Genomic DNA, 18,010 nt, shown 5'->3' with positions numbered 1-18,010 from the left:
TAGTTATATATAAATTAATCATTATTCTAGTTAAATTAACGACATATTTTTTTTTAGTACAAACAGTGGCGACTTACAGAAATGATTAAAAATACTCGAATTGGATATAATTTGACATTGAGTTTAACAGTGTAAATATTTTTTTTAACACCACAAATGTATACATATATATTATATTCGGTTATTTTGCATCATTTCTCTGAAAAATGACAGTTTGAAAAGACGTTGCATAAAATATTTACATTCTATAATACTTTGCCTTAAAATAAATATTTCGAATTATTTATTAAGTGTTTTTATATGTATAAAGAGAAAAAACTAAGTTAATTATAAAATTAGAGGACTTCAACACACAGCAACGTCTATCTGAAAGTAATGGAGAAAAGAACTTTAATGTGATTAGTTTTAAATTTAATATATCTCTTAAAATTAATGTTAGAAAAATGTGTTTACGATTAGATATTTTTCTATATTCCATCTTATTTCGGTACAATAATTCTTTTGTCATTCGTAATGTGATAATAATATTCTTTGACGGAGTATATTGTGAATTAAATGCAACGTGTGTCATTTATATATTTGTAATTGCTAGTATTATTGATTAACATTTATTGCCATGTGGCATGGATAGAGGAAAATCACACATCTCTAATTTCTCTCTCACTGTGTGCGTGCGTGCGTGCGGTCTGTGTGTGTGTGTGGTCTATAACAGCGCGTCAGGATCAAAAACGTCCTCATGGCGTCGCATGGCATTGTGAAACAAATCCTGTGAGTCCAATATTTGCAATGCACTCCACGCGCAGCATCGCGATGTCACGTATACAATTGGCAGTTTCGTTATGTGATGCAATGTCTCTCAATCCCAAAACATCGCGACGATCTCAGAAATGTCTGTGTTTATCTTTCTCTCTCTCTCTTCCTTTTTTCCTTTATTTATATTTGTCTACCTCTCTACCTCTATCTCTATGTATGTGTGCTGCAATAAAGTAATCCGGATACGACACAGAGAGTGAACGTTGTGCGTTATTATTGTAGAACGGAAATTACGTTGTGTAAACTTTCGCAATATTATTAATTATGTTAATTAAGTCTCAACACAGACATTTTCCATGCACTCTGAACAGATCATGTGACCAAATATTATCTTTTATAACTACTTCAATTTCATCAAAAATTTGAATTTCTAAATTTTATCTTTTTCAGTAGGTGTATGACAAAAAAGAAATTTGTCGTTTACTTTATGAACTTTGAGAACGTTTTTTTTCTTATAGGATAACACTTGAGCCAGATAACAACCGGATGAAGTTTAAAAAAACTTTTAATGATTATTGGAGAAAATGTTTCTTGTGTCATTCTTTTTAAATTGTATTGAAGTTCGTATCTATTTTTAAAATAAAAATTATAATGGGACCAGCTTATATATATCAAATATGTATACAGATTCGTGAAAATGTTGTTTATATTATCATAATTGTTGAGTGAAATTGACGGCGCGAAAGATTCTCATTTTGATACAATATCTACATTTCCGTATGAGACGTACATTTGTCTACAGAATGTAGCGCAACATACCTGCAGAAGATGAAGATCCATGCCAGTGTGTGGCGCGGCAACGGGAAACAAAGCGACTCCGTGGTCGATCTTGAGCGGCTGCACGGGTTTGTAGGAGTCTAAATCAAGATGATAGTCATTCTCGTCGCATTCCTCCGCCATGTAGGTTTGCTCAATTGCGGTCGTGTGAACGCTCAGGGTGCGATGAAGGGAACCAGTAGTCGCGTCTCTGCCACGAGCATGTCGATGCTTGAGAAAAAATTATTCTTTGTTAAATTAAACCATCAAACTGTTTAGGATACATATTTAGGATACATCGGAAAAAAGAAATATCTCTAAAAAAAATATCGACGATTCTTCTGTGTGTGTATATAAATATAATAAAATTCACGTCAGACTGTGTTTAGACTAGAATTCTAATTATACTTTCATATATCGTATATTTTTATATACATACATGTGTGTTATACATGTGCATTTAAATTTTTCAAATGTTTTTCTTGTTATATAGCATAATATAAAATTATAAATTCAATAATTCTCTCACGTCAGATTTCAGAATAGAATTCTATTTTATATGTCGTATATTTAAACATACATATATTTTATGCATGTGGATTTAAATTTTTCAAATATTTTTTTATTACACAGTGTATAGAATTATAAATTTAATTCTGGCGCGAAGATTATTTAAAACGGGTTTACAATATTTCAAGCAAACAAACTGGTTTCATCGATTCAAACATCTATTTCTTTCCTCGCTTATATTATGTGAAATGTAGTTAACGTTGAGAGTGTTCATTAAGATTGCTCGATCTTTACATGATTCATGCTCATTGGTTGAATATGTGTCTTACCTTGTGAAAGAGCGCGACTTTGTCGAGAACGGAATTTGTATCGTGGACTGGTGCGATGGGGTTCTCCGGTTTGTTCAAAGAGCCGCTCCTTGAACTCCATCCCGACGGCGTCTCTGTGTTACTCTCGACGGCGATCCTGGCGACCGGCGCAGAGGAAGGCACGTGTTCTTGAGGTTCGCTCTCCTTAATGCTAACACGTGGTGATTCGCGATTTTCCTTGAACTCGGGCTGGGGCTGAAACATGCCGAGTCAACGATATTCTTTATTTAAGAATCGCAGTTTATTATACAAGGGATTGTGTCATGGAAAAGCTTCAATCTACTTAATTCATGCTGTGATTCAATAACTATACGATGTAATTCAGAATAAATAAAGTAATAATGAAAATGCGATATACGTCATACTCAGAGTAAACGGTTTCGATTTTCATAATATATCTTTTTTAGAGATATACGAAAATCGGAAAATTGCTGAAGCTAAATAACTGTTATTTTATAATAAACACAGACAAAATAAAATAAATTAAACATTTTATTGTAGAAATAATTCGTTATTTTTATTAGTATGAAAAAGGAATACATACAATTTGTATAAACATAAATATTATTTAAAAAAGCACCAATTTAGCAGGTATTTTTTCAATTCATTTTATTCTATCTACTCTCTAATTGTAAGGGATATTTAGTTTTAGAAACTTCCTGATTGTTATTCTGTTCTAAATATTCAATTTTAAAAGGTACACATTTTTGTTTATTTTATTATATAATTTTACTACAATGAGAGAATAAAAACAAAAGAAGTTTAGGAAAAATAGAAATTCCTTGAAATTTTAACGTTCTGTTCAAAGTGACAATAATGGAATTAGCCTTTAATTTTATGTAACATAACATTGACAAATACACCATTTGAATTATAAAACTAAACACAAAAAGACACCAAACAAAAAACGAATGAAAAAAGAAATATGATAATTTGATTCGCTTATTAAAGCGATTTGCTATCGTGACATGCATGCGAGACAGACATTTTATGAAATTACAAAATATATGACAAATAATATAAATAAAACGTATTTTAAATGATACGGAGTATCTAATGCGTATAAATTAATTAGTGCCACTTCCAACGTAACGTTATTGATAGATTATGAAAATTCAGAAGAAAGGAAAAACTGTCAGCTGTTATTTCGTGTATGTTACATCATTCCATGCGTAACGACATCTCGAAAGAATACATTGTTTGTGACAAGATGCTCATTTCAAGAATTGATAATCCGTGTAACGAAGTTGCCTTTGTTCCTCGAAGAGGAACTTGGCTTTCGCGCGAAATGGGAATCAATAGTTTACGGCTTGCTCTCGAAACGCAACCTCGAAATACACTTTCGCGTGTTCATCAACAGGAACATTGGATGGCCCTTTAAGTCTGTTAATGACTAGTAACATATAAAGAGCTCTCTCACAAGTGTAAATCTCTCGGCAGTCTCGTAAATACAAGTGGCTGGTAGCACTGAGAAAATGGAAAAATCGTGGTCTCAGTTTTAATTTCTCGTGAAATTTCTTTGCCAGTACATTTTTACGTTTTTACAAAGTGTAAGGATGTGAAATAATTTAAATAATGAATCAAATAGTAGATATATTAAATGAGTCGAATTGTGCTTATGGCATTTTCTTGTGCACTGTGGTTATAATTACTATCAGAAACGTACGTATAAAAATATATTATTTATATATATTAGAATTAACAATATTTTAAAATTACGTCTTTAGTTTTTGTAGCAAAGTTCTTAAGTTCCGTTAATGCAAATTATATATATAAGTAATCGTTCGAAAGCTCGTCTATCCGTAAGCTAGAGGTGTGCTAGTAGCAAGAACTTTAATGCGGCTTATAATTAACTGTTATCCGATAACCTTAATCTATCGCGTGGATATATATTGAGCGATAGTTCCACGACGTAGCGTCATAAGGTAACGCTGTTTCACTTTATCGCGCCGTGTTACCCACCGATCGATCCACCGTTAGGCAGCATCCTAAAGCCGCTAAGTCGTGCTATCCAAATTGTAAACGTGCTGAAATATGCGTGAACATGTCTGCTGACAGAAAAATTTGGATGTATCTTGATTGAGCTATTCGTGAAAAAGAAATTGTGTTCAGACATACATAGTTTAACGTTCTCGTGAAGACGGTGACATCACATGATGGAATACGATATCATTTTTAATCGAAACACGAACTGTCGGCAAACGAGCAAAGCAAACAAGACGAGAAAATTAACAGTTAAAGAAGAGTCGGAGATATCTTGGGAAGCACACCTCATAAAAATTTTACTTTAAGTAGGATTTACTTTAAAGGAGAAAGATGTTAATTTAGTCTTTGCTTGTTCTAAAATAGAACGTTATTATTTATAAAAGTTATCTTTTTATAAAAAAAATTTTTGAAGTTAAAAGTAAGTATATTCAGGTTAATTCTTTATATTTAAAAACGGATGAAAGTTGTTTCTCTTCTATATTTATCAGTTATTTAACTTGCACATACATTCTAATATACATTCTAAATATTTTCATACTTTTAATTAATTCTCAGATTTAATTAAAATGTTCTAATTTGAAGTAACGGTGTAGAAGTAATGACGTAGACATAGGAAATACGACAACACACATAGAGAGCGACAGTAATATTTGGTCTTTCGGAGTTTAAAGCTTGGAACCATCCGTGGCAGACTTGATGCCGGATGAACGAAGCGACTTTCGCAATTGTTTAATCTCATTATCCTTCCTCTTCCTCCTCCTCCTTCACAGAAATGTACCCCAAAGGAAATACGTGCCGATGAGGGGACGACTAGCAACACTCGGGATAACAGAACGACGCATATCGCAAGCTAAGTGCCTGGCACATCCCGTGTGCCCGTGCCAATACCGATTTGGAATTCCATTTGCAAGCCGCGACATCCGCATCGTGGATGCATTTGGTTTGGCAGATTATATCTTCTAAAGAGAGAGAGTCAGAGATAGAAGGGTGAGAGAAAGGGACAGTGTTAATGAAATATACCTATACTAAGCCGCGTCTTCGATAACCTCAAGGCAAAGCATATCATTTACTTTGCTCCCGTAACGTCAGTCGATGTCGAATTCATTTGAATGTAATTAGCCATCGACACCCAGGAGATTATGAACGCTCAGGATGTGAATGATCATATCGCACACTGATTAATCTCACGTCCTAGAAACTGTATGTTCTAGTATGTTTTCCATCAACGAGATGCACAATTATGAAAAATTTCTTCGAATTTACGTTACATATTTATGTATACATTTATTTTGAAAAATATATAACCGACAATTTTGTTATTAGTAGATTAATAAGTAGATAATATCTTTTTATAGCATATATTATATTATAGCTTTTATTCTATATGATTACACTTTTATTTACCTAACATGATGATCGCGAATGTAGATAAAACTTAAATATAAAATAAATATTAAAATGTTGTATATCACTTAACTTAAATGTACGTAGTGAAATTATTAATTAATATAATTAATTAAGAATTACATAAATAAATATTGTATTTATTCAAGCCGTCTCTTCAAATAACATATAATTCTCGTCAGAATTCACAAAATGATGTATTTTCATATATGTACCTATTTTAATGTATATCTTATTCTAAATTTATCAAATATTTTTCGTATTATATGCACATCAAATTATAAACAGATTTCTATCTTGAATTCTAACAGAAATTATATAACAATGAGTTTTTTAATAAATGTTACGAAGTTCATTCACGCACACATACACATTCTTGTTTCTCTTTCTCGAAATAAACGCTTCACATTGCGACTTCGTGATGCTGTTCCACGTAAACCGAGAGTCTAAATTACAAATTCGTGCTGCTGATCACGTGCTTGGTTTTAACGACTGGCGACTCTGTGGATTTTGTCGTGCAATTTGAGTTTCACAAGAGCCGCTCTTAGAAGCACTGATTTTCGTTGTGGTCTTTCGAACATGCTCTTAAACATCAAATAACGTGACGCTGTAAAAAGCAAGGAAGACGCTGTTTTGTTCCCCGATGACGATCGTTAGCGACAAGAGCAAGTAGTTTCCGCCGGCCTACAACCATCGTAGCTGCTGGAGGCCGATAGAAACCCCTTTCCTTGTCGCTTTTACGGCGCAGACTTCGCTTCGGTACTCTTCTGCTACGCTGCTATTCTTCGTGAAACTTCATAGAAAAACTTCGATGCGCAGTTCCCGGCGTTTGCGCTCGAAATGTTTAAATACTGTTTGAAACGCAAACTGTTCCTCTTCCATGATTCCCAAGGATTAATCCGATTTCTCACGTCGATTATAACAGTTTGTGTGAAGTTGACAAACAATTATGTTCCATGAATAAATCTATGTTAAGAATGTACCTGGAAGATTTAATTTTCCTGATTTAATGCGTTTTTACTCCGGTATTCAGTATCATCTTAAGATAGTCTTCTCGGGTAAAACTTTCGTAAACTTGGATGCGCATTTCTAAGTCTTGTTATAAGTTTTTTATTTGCTCTAATTTCTTATTAAAGTTTTCCTTGTTTAAATAAATTCACCGCAACGCCAAACTTCTCTCTATCTTTTGAACATGCAGATGTTGTTGGAGGAACGAAGTAGATTTGCCGTGTCACTGACCGTCCTTCGTTCCCTCGATTACTCTCGGCAAGCCTGTTTCGTGATGCGATCAAGAGAGACATGTTAGATATCATCACCGATGAACTTCTTTGGCCGTTTGCCAAAACGCGAAAGCGTTCAATTACTTATGGGCTTTCTCCCCGACTTAGCTTTTCTCTCGTTGTATCGTGTTCCACACACTTAAACATAAGATAGAGAGATAGACTTACTTGACGAAATGTTAAGTCACATTATCCTATCTAAATAACCTGCTCGACACACGTCTTCTGCTCGACGCACGTACATATTTTGGCTCTTATCTCACGCTGACAGTGATCTTCATAGTAGACAGGGATAATACTCCGGAGTAGAGTTGAGGGAAGGCGAAGAAGCAGGCGCTAACGTGTAATATTTAACAGTGCTTACATGGTGAAACATAAATGAAATGCCAATTTATCCTCTATTTAACGACGTGAAACAATCAATTCTACACATGCAAGCATTTTCTTAGAAATTCAAAGTCTACATAAAACACGCGTGAGCGATAGTAGTGGCGCTTTTCATGTTTACCTTTATATCGCACGCGATAACTTCCCGCAGCTCGCGCAGGAAAGCCCCGAAGAATGGCACCACCGGGCATTCCGGCATCGCGAGAGCGCGAGCAAGCGCATGTTCGTATTCGGAAGACAAAAGGGCGGAGGAGAGATACTCCATGACCGGTATGCGCTCGTTCATGCCTCGTTCTTGCCAAATCGGCTTCAGCTTGTTGGACCTGCAACGTAAGCAACATTCGTTCGCGATTAGACGGGGTAGACATGCTTTTTCGGATATACGTAATTAAGAGATAAACCGCTGACGACAGAAATTCGCACATTCCAAGTTAATGCGCGCTTCCACTCCCAAGCAATGCGCGGCGATTAGGGTATTAAGAGGTTAACACTATTTTAGTATTCTAATCTTCTGATGACTAATAATGTTTTAATAGTACTCTTTTTAGTAATTAATAATTTCAGATATATTTTTATTTTAACTTCTAATACACATGATTGAGTCTTTCGTGTCCCGCGTATTTCTTTTTTTTTTAATACTAGAAACACACTTTACAACTACTTTCTAACAATGTTAAAGTAATGTAAGAATCACTTAATAATTTTTATATAAAAAAGTGATGAAATTAATTAGGGATACGAACGATTCATCATATGTAGTAAAAGACCGGAAAATAATCGTGTACCAAAGGTTAATTGAGCGATTACGAAATACGTAAATAGAATTTATTGAATACACTGTAAGTCAAAAGATCAAAGGTGTTATGTACTTAAAGAGGATTTAATACTTTAATGTAATAATCTAAACTGAAGTAACATTCTGTAATTCCTACTAATCTTAACCGTGTACACTAACTTTATATGGCGATTTACATGCAGAATTATTAAGCTTAATTTTAACTAAAGTAAATTTCAGAAGCTGCTAATGTTAAAGGCGTGGACTCAAATATTAAATTAATTTGGAAAGCGAGATTTGAACAAAAGTTTTGATATTTTAGTACATAAAACATGAAATTTCTGTCTTTGAAACATAATTAATTTAATATTATAAGTTCATTTAATCCTTTAAGATCTAAATTTTTTGAGAAATGGAACATTAGACACAATGTTCTAAAAAAAATCTAAAATATTTATTTAATTCAAAATTAGACTTAAAGTTACATATATTTATTCTTTCCTTAAATAGAAAAATTGTTTAGCAATCAGAAATTTAATATTTTTTAAATTTTCTTACTTTTAACGTGTGAAAGGTTTAAAAATACGAGAAAAAGAGTTGGATAAATAATTCCAATTTAGCGTCGTGAGCGCAGCGAGATGCAGTTTATATTTGTACGATTAAAATTTAAGTTGATAGTCGCCGATATCTGCATGAAACAGCCGTGTTCACACTTCCGGCAAACATGCTTCCTCTGTTTCGTGTTTTAATGGTCGTTAAAATCATGAAACGTTTACCATTACAGCATTAATTATCTACCTCTTTCAGTATTCTCCATAGTGCAGCCAGTTAGCCCCGAATGCTTTAGCTGAGAATGTTTCCGAGTGTGTGCGACAGTCAGCAGACGCAACCCCAACGGTCGTTCTAGAAACGATATTCCCGCACGAAACTTTTATCCTCTCATTCGCGGGACGAGCACAAGAGGACGGTGTCTAACTTTACAGTCTCGGTAATAAAAAGTATTTTATTTCTACGTTGGGGGTTTCCGATGGGAACAGACGGTAAAGGTTCTCCGCTGTGCCACTTATAGCGAAATTCATTCGTTTCGCGGAACATAAAAAGAAGAGCATGGGCGGTTAATGACGAGTGCCGTTATCCGCGAGAAGGACGAAAGCGATAACCAAATGGCGGATTAGCAGAGCAGAAAACACATGAACAGAAAATTTCTCCTAGAAATAAGCAATATTATGTTCGCCGATACGATTTCCTCCATTATTTCCGAGTCATCGATCAAACGGACGATACTTTTTAAAAGTGAATCAGTGTATTATCACTGACTTCAGTGCTACACTTATAACTGTAATACCAGCGAATATTTATTGTTTTTCAGTAATAATATACTGATTCATTTCGAGAAGTTATGGTTTCTACAGATTGAATCTGCAGAAAATCATAACCTCTAAAATTAATTAGTGTGTTATTACTGAAAAACAATAGGAAAGTTGCCGAATGCGTACCACTTAATCTATTTTTTACTATATTTTCCATTTGGCACTGTTTTATATGCAAATGAACATAGAAATTGTAGCTTGAGGTTTTGGACGCTTATTATTACATGTTTTACTTTCCATCAATAATAAATTAATTTGTTATAAATCTTTTTGTAACATGCTGCAAAAGGTACGATTTAGGCAACCGGTCGCCTAAATCATATCTATAGGTATATTTTATCGTATTTCCTTTGAAAGTATTGAATTCTTATATTTATTTTTGCACTTGATATTTATATTGATATCAATTATTAGTTTTATTATTGTCAGTTATCAGCCTTATTTTTTGATGGTACGATTTAGGAAACTTAACGAATTTTGTAAAAATATCGATTTAATATCTTTACAATGGTTGCAAATATGTATATACAGTGAATGTAAAATACTCTACAATAAATCTTCTTTTATAAAAATACAAAAATTTATAATAAAATTGGATGATCGTGTTGTTATCAGCTACATAAGTTGATTAAATATTAATATCAGATGTACCTGATTTTTTAAAACGCCGCTAATATCCATAAAATAAGATGTAGGCTGTTATATTTTTATCTATGTTACTCATTTCTCATACATTTTGTATTATTGTTACTAAATATTGCCTATATTAACTAATAATATAAAATATTGATAAGGTACGATTTAGGCGACCAGTACGCATTCGGCAACTCTCCCCTAAATATTCGCTGATGACTTCAGTACTACACTTATAACTAATGTAATAATGTTATAACTAATATCAGTAATAATACATTAATTCACTTTTAGAGAGTACTTATGGCTTTTTTATTAGAGTTGGTCACTACTGATTTGAATACATAATGTATTTTATTTGCACTATGCGTTGCCAGTAATACCGCAGTACAAAGATCGATTTATAATTTTTTCAATGATAGGGAAGACGCGGAACAGTAATAATACCGCAATATAAAAGATCGATTAATAATTTTTTCAATGATAGCAGAGACGCGGAAGTCAACGGTAGAGGTAGAAAGGGGGAAGTCAATCTTGAACTTTTCAAGCGGAAGTGAAGTTCGATCCTTTTCTACTTCATATTTCCTCCCCTCTATGAGAATAAGTTTCTGAGATATTCTCAGAGACGTTCTTCCCTATTTAAATGTGCACGGAACATCGATCAGGACTTCCAAGTAGAGATTTTCAGCGTAGTTTTCAAGTTGGCAAGAAATCCTTTAATAAAGTATTCTCCTTTTTAGACGCCTGGTGGATTACAAAGAGCCCGTACTTCATGTGGAAATCTTTTCTTTTTATTTTTTTTCCTCGAGACACAAACAACAATATTAAGTCAATCAGCGTCAGCTTTTTGCAAGTGGATAAGTAGCCAATAGAGTGTTTTCATACCGTATATTGCAGCAAAGATGTAAAAAGAACTGAAATGCAAACGAGTGTTATTTCATTCGTAAACAAATTTACGGGCAAAATTTCGATAAAAAAATCATATCACTTTGATTTCAGCAAATGGTATATATACGGCAGTTAAAAATCAAATTTTCCACGTTGTCAATTTCTTTCACAGCCGCGATATAAAAATGTTGCGAATTGTTTCTTGCTACATTAAAAGTCCATCGTGTGAATGTCGCGCTTTATATTTTTCTTTTTTGAGTTTCTCTCGTGTCGGGAGAGAATTAATTATCAAACAGGAAAGAAAACGATTTTACGGGCGAATAACGCGCGAATCGCCGTCGTACTCCTTGATCTCTGTGGAAATTAATGACACACATTCATTACTCGAATTACTTTTCAACGGGAGATTATCCCACTTCCTCGCGAGGGATCGAGTTAAAAGAGGTCACAGTCCCGAAAGAACTCGTGAAATAATGCGATTACGCCATTGTGAATCGTTTCGGGAAATGGGTAGAGCATCGAGCCGAGAGACATTCGCAGAATGAGCTACGTGTCGTGGCACTCGATAAAACTTTCACGAGAAGCTCTTAATAAAGCAAACTATCACGGAAGCCACTCCGTCTTGTAATAAGACACGCGATAGGGATCCTACAACAAGACATATCTCTGTGTTTAATATACATTAGGCTTGTCTGAATTTTTCAAAAGAAAAAATTGGAATTCTCTTTTTAGAGAAAAATTTAATTAATTAGTCATTCGATATGAAGTGATTGTTGCATTTGTATTTTTTGTCCAATTCTGTGAATAATGCATTCTATTTTTTTATGGCATATTTTTTGACGAGTTTAGGATCTTGATTTGTCTGATAATTTTACGATTTATTGCCATTTTGGGTTGGTGAATTAAAATACCCAATATTCTCATCTTATTTTAAATTATTTTGGCATTCTGAAGTTTACTTATTGTTAGGTTTAAGCGAAGAGATAACCAGCTGAAATATTGTTCCACATATTACATGATTTCATATGATTTCATCTGATTACAAATAATTTTTTTCATTACATATGAAGTAATTTGATAAAATATACGATTTTATTTAATATTATATAATGATTTCTCATGGTTGCATATGTAATTATCGGATTATACATACATAGAGATTTCATATAAATTTTATAATAATTTTAAGGACTCCCACGATTACATTAAGTGGTTACCCCTTCGAATTTAAGAATACAATAATAAGAAATAAAATTTAATAATATGAATCTCTCATTTTTTAACTTGTTAAAATTCTTTAAAAGTTTATAATTGAAAATTCTGACATTAAAACAATCATTTTTTAAAATATAAACAATAGTAATTCTCATTAAATATCTACAATTTATTAGTAACAATCGTGTACGTAATTAACATAATCAATTTACACACGTATTGCCGACTCCTTTTATAATTAGCAAATAGCGTACGTGTTTCTTGTTTTGTAGTTTCATGGTAATGCACTGGGCTGTTTATTTCAAGATAAAACATACGATGCATGAGACAACAAGACGAAGAAGCAGAAACACGCCCGGAAGCAGGTCGTTACCGCGCATAACGTTTATGCCTCAGCCATAGTAGAGGGAATCTAGTATAAGTATTTCAATCAACGGGCGAGCGTTTTCCGATTTCCCATTTGAAAGTATTCTTGCAACATATTTAGCAGAAATACGTAAAGAAATTACATGATTATTTTTTGTTCAAATTTAAAGATTTATGTACATGAGTTAGGTATAGTAATGTTATTTTGGGGAGGAAGTGACAACATTATCAGTCAAAATTAAATAAATTGAAGCAACACGAGAAATCAAATTCAAAATTGGTATATTTTTATATATTGGATTATTAATAAAATATGATAATTAAGGTAATACATATGATACTTAATTTTAACGATGCACTTGATATCGAAAAAAAGATAACGCGATCGAAATCTAACAAAGACAATATTCAGAGAGAGCAATTAGTGTTTCAGTTCTCTCTTCAAGTCAAATTCGCATAGATCGTTTGAAGGACATTTACTCGATCCTAATAACCATTCTTCTTTTGAGATGGAAACATCTTCACGGAAAATCTATTGTATTGAATCTTGACTGTCACGATCGTTTGGAAGCTTGACAAGTGGACAAAGCATCTTTGATCTTTCGCTCGTCGCAAATTCCAGATATGCGACCGCGAAAATGTCAAAGATCTTTTTATGTTTGGAAAGTATTATTTTCCAAAGATTTAAATCTCTATTGTCAAAATTGAATCTTGTCCAATCACAGAAGATACAAAGACCTGATATTTATTGTTGAATAGTCTTCGATCTGTTATTAGAGAAGAAATGTTTCTTTGGTTGCTACTTGGGATACGAATCCGATGCAAAGAAATCCTCTTGTGTAATCGTATTAAGTACAATTTGATCCGATTCTCGGAGATATCGCGAAGTTTTTATCGATAAAACTTTGAAACTTAACATATTCGATTATGTGACAGTTAACTCGTCTACGATTCCTTTACTTACGTTAAGAAAATAAAACACTTGTCTTAACGTATATTTTGATAAACTTGAAATCAATCAAATTAATTAAACAAATTATATTAAAACACGATCAGATTCAAAATGAAATTTTCTTTAATATAGAGATTTTTTTTGAAACATATTTTTAAAGATCGCATTGCGATGAGGTGGGGAGTATAAAATCAATTAAGTATAAATTTATAAGACTAATGTATGATTAATTAATTAAGTTATAGAAAAATGTAAAAGAATTTGAGCCGGATATTCTCATCGCAATGCGATCTTTAAAAATATGTTTCAAAAAAAATCTCTATATTAAAGAAAATTTCATTTTGAATCTGATCGTGTTTTAATATAATTTGTTTAATTAATTTGATTGATTTCAAGTTTATCAAAATATACGTTAAGACAAGTGTTTTATTTTTTTAACGTAAGTAAAGGAATCGAAGACGAGTTAACTGTCACGTAATTGAATATGATGTTAAGTCTCAAAGTTTTATTGATAAAAACTTCGCGATATCTCCGAGAATCGGATCAAATTGTACTTAATACGATTACACAAGAGGATTTCTTTGCATCGGATTCGTATCCCAAGTAGCAACCAAAGAAACATTTCTTCTCTAATAACAGATCGAAGATTATTCAACAATAAATATTAAATCTTTGTATCTTTTGTGATTAGACCTCGTTGGAAGATTGAATTAATTATAAAATTGCACTCTCTAGAATATTATAGATACTATTTATAATATTTTATACTGATTCTCTTGAATTCATTTGCGTGTTATTAATCTTGTTTTATGCAAAAAATAATTGTTCTAATAGGACGTTTTACTGCAAGGATGTTTAATTCTTATTTACAAGGCTAAATCACTCTGGATGCACTTTTAATAGGTTTTATCTGACTTTGCATGAATGATCAACGATCATCACGACAAGATAAACTAAGTACAAAGTTTTTTTAGTTAATAATTTGTGATCGATCAAAAATACTTTCGAAGTTAAACACTCTTTATTTTTTAAGGTTTTTATTCATAGTTTATATACACGCAAAAAAATATTTTGCTGCTCCAGCTAGAATTATAGTTGTTTTTTGTATCTGATAGAAAATTATGTATCATACGCATAGAATTTATAGCACAAATCCAAATTCTATCTCTGTCATCTATATGATTAGGTGCAATACATATCCAATATCGCAGTACTTGCTAGAAATTTATTTATTTTAGCTATTTTTCATACTTAGATAATTTTCGCTATAACTCCAAGATCACTTTTTTGAGTGTAGAAGCAAAGTTCGATGTACGTATAAATATTCAAAAGTACCTTTCATGTTCGGAATAATAAACTCGAGTAAAAGCTCGGACTCCATTGTCTGAATGTGGAGAAATATAATTTCAAGAGTCCTTTATTCCAATAGATGAAGATTAATTGTGTAAGCACGACCTTGGAAGTCGCAATGTCATGCAACAAACACGAGGAAAGTTTCAAGGAAGCCTTGAGTTCGGATTAGTGTCGCAATCTCGTTGGGGATTATACAATTTGCAAATCCCTACTGGGATGTAGAGACTATTTTCGCGATTTGTATAAATTTCTAATTTTTTTCGTTTAAAATTGATTGAAAATACAAATTTTTTTCTCATAAAATAACATGTGTATATATATATATAAAATATTATTGTCAAAAATGACTGATGACTTGACGTTATCGTGTAAAAAGTACACGTGCAAATTAAGAATACCAAATTGGCTTATTCAGTAAACGAATAAATGTAGTTTGTTTGAGTTCTCTGGTAATCCTAATTCGTTAATCTGTGAGATTAGCCGATTATATAATTGTAATGATACAAAATTATAGTTACTCGTACATAGAGGCGGCAGTGGCAGCGACGGCGGAAGCTAAGTCTCTAATCCGATCGAAACTCGAAACCGACGAGATACGTGCTGCGGTTGTCTTTCGTAATGATCTATCGGTGCCGACAGCAACTTTGCTCTGCGGTTAGATGCTTACGGTGGATGAAGATGGATGGGGCTTTCGTAATTTTGCAGGACTAAGAAATTATATTACGACTTTCGTACTTAGTCGAAACAATACGGGTTACTTGACTTATGGACAGTAATAAAGCGAGTGCGCTTATAAGAAGTGGAAGGCAGCAATTCGAGGATTGACCTTTTAAGTAGGGAGATTTGGCACTGTCATTCGCGTTTACGACAAACATTATGGATACTTACTTCAGACCGGCAATTATCTCCATAGCTGAATTAAAGTTTCCGGTATTCCAACAGGTTAGCGCGACGCGTAGAAGACAGGACAGCACTGCCTGCCGTTCTTCTACCGTGGCACAGCTGCTGATCGCGTGGGTGGCCCATGAGCTTACCTGATTAACAAATACGATTAATGATTACTTCATTTGCAAATCGCCAACGCTCTTTACGTATAACAATTAGAACGCGAATTTCGATGTCATTGAACTGAATGCCACAATGTATGTTTCCGAGAAGTCTACATAGAATTATTCTTATAATTTATTTATAATGTAATTGTATTTATTCCTATAAAACGTTTTATTCCTCATATTTCATCTTTTTTATTTAATACAAAAAAGTTAAAACATATGAGATTTATCACGTTTATTAGTTATGAATAAAGTAGTGGAAGTTTAAAATTAAGAGAACTTGCCAAATGTGGATGTGATATATTTAGCGACGTAAAAATGACACAAAAAGTATATTAATTGTAACATTCCAAACTTCGATCATTTTAATCATAATTAATAATTAATAAACCTTTAATTAATAATTAATAATTAATAAACCTAATAGAGCGCATATATCTTATTATTGACTTTTTTGTATTTAATTGAAAAGATGAAAGGTGGAAGTGGATGAAAATGGAAGTTATCCTATTGTAAGATAATTGCGGAACATTGCAGTTATTCATAAGAAATGACCAAAATTTTCCAACGCTATCCGAGGCTTCTGTTTAACACGATGATAAAGAGAACAACGTGGAAAACGGAGGGATAGAGAATCCAAGGTTTCCAACCTTGAGCGAAGATTTAGAGTAGGAAATGACAGTAGGGGTAGCGGAAACGACTAAGCGAGGTCAGGTGATATTCGTACGTGTGTACATATATATGTGTGTGTGTGTGTGTGTGAGTAAAGTGGGTGAAAGTGTCTGGCGAAAACGTACGAAAAGCCGCTGGAGGAGTGGATACCTCATTAAAAGCGGCTGATGAGGGTTTTCGCGGGACTGAAGACCGAGAGAAGGTTTCTTAGTGCGAAGCTTTTTCCTCTACGATTATTGATTCACGTCTATTATCATCTTCGGTACAATTATTTTTCTTCTTATTTACATAAAATAATAATAACGTTTTGTTGATTAGAAACAGTAATCTAGAGAATCCCTCCGTAGCATTTCATAATCATAATCAAAAGACATCTGCCTGCCTTTAAAAAATGCAAATACAGGAGGAAGAATTAATGTACCTCATTAAAACGATCGATGAGGATCTGCACGGTAGAGTACACCGTGGCAACAGGCCAGGCTGATTCGTCCTCGGTTTGGGTCGAGCTGTTGATGGTGCTGGGGTTGCTGCAGCTGCGACTCGGCGACGGGGGTGGCCTGGCAGGTGGTTTCTGCAACGTGGTTTGATCCTGTGCCACGTGCCTTAGGTACTCGTGTGGTGGTACCTGGTAGAATAGCTGGTACTCGCTTTCCGTCAACCTGAGCGCCACCTCCTCGGGGAAGTGCAGCAGCTTATGCAGATCCTCCAGCTCCTCAGAGCTCCGAGGCGGCTGCGGCTGCGGCCGCTTCTCCAGCTCTGAAAATGTTTATCAAATTCATTACATTACATTATATTGTCATTATACATTTAATATATCTATAGTATGATTTGGAGGAAAAGAGATAAAGAGAAAAAGAGAGGAATGTGACAATGAAGTTTTATCGAAGAATAGAATGTTATTTTCTGTTATAGTCAATTTTGTTACACGCGTATTATCATATTTTGATAATATTAAAATTAAAGTTTTTGAAAGTATAATAGACTTTAAAATCTTCTAAAGTTTGTTAAAGTTTAACAAACTTTCAAGTTTTTTAAAGTTTGACATTTTGATATAAGATATGTACTATTTTTTATGTTCTGTACATTATAGATATAAATCCGTGCACTATATATTATATATATGTATATAATTCATATTTATATGTGTTTATTTATGTTTAATATATAGCATTTTTTATATTTCATGCAATGTATAAATGTAGCTTATGCAATCTAAAGTTTAATCAAGAA

General features: G+C 33.2%; 1 protein-coding gene across 1 annotated transcript in view; it reads right to left on the bottom strand.

The window, feature by feature from the left end:
* Nucleotides 1-17,532, bottom strand: part of LOC108730787 (1-phosphatidylinositol 4,5-bisphosphate phosphodiesterase epsilon-1) — a 32,615-nt gene extending 15,083 nt beyond the window's left edge. The window contains 5 exon segments of the mRNA XM_018460729.1: nucleotides 1,573-1,800; nucleotides 2,409-2,642; nucleotides 7,626-7,827; nucleotides 15,945-16,090; nucleotides 17,202-17,532. Coding sequence (XP_018316231.1) covers nucleotides 1,573-1,800; nucleotides 2,409-2,642; nucleotides 7,626-7,827; nucleotides 15,945-15,967 — 687 coding nt within the window. The 5' untranslated portion in view covers nucleotides 15,968-16,090; nucleotides 17,202-17,532.
* Between the last annotated feature and the right edge of the window lie 478 nt (nucleotides 17,533-18,010).

Source organism: Mycetomoellerius zeteki, unplaced genomic scaffold (assembly GCF_001594055.1).
Source record: "Mycetomoellerius zeteki isolate Tzet28-1 unplaced genomic scaffold, Tzet1.0 scaffold96, whole genome shotgun sequence".
Lineage (NCBI taxonomy): Eukaryota > Metazoa > Arthropoda > Insecta > Hymenoptera > Formicidae > Mycetomoellerius > Mycetomoellerius zeteki.
The sequence above is the reverse complement of the archived record's forward strand: the minus strand, read 5'-3'. Positions and strand labels throughout refer to the sequence as shown.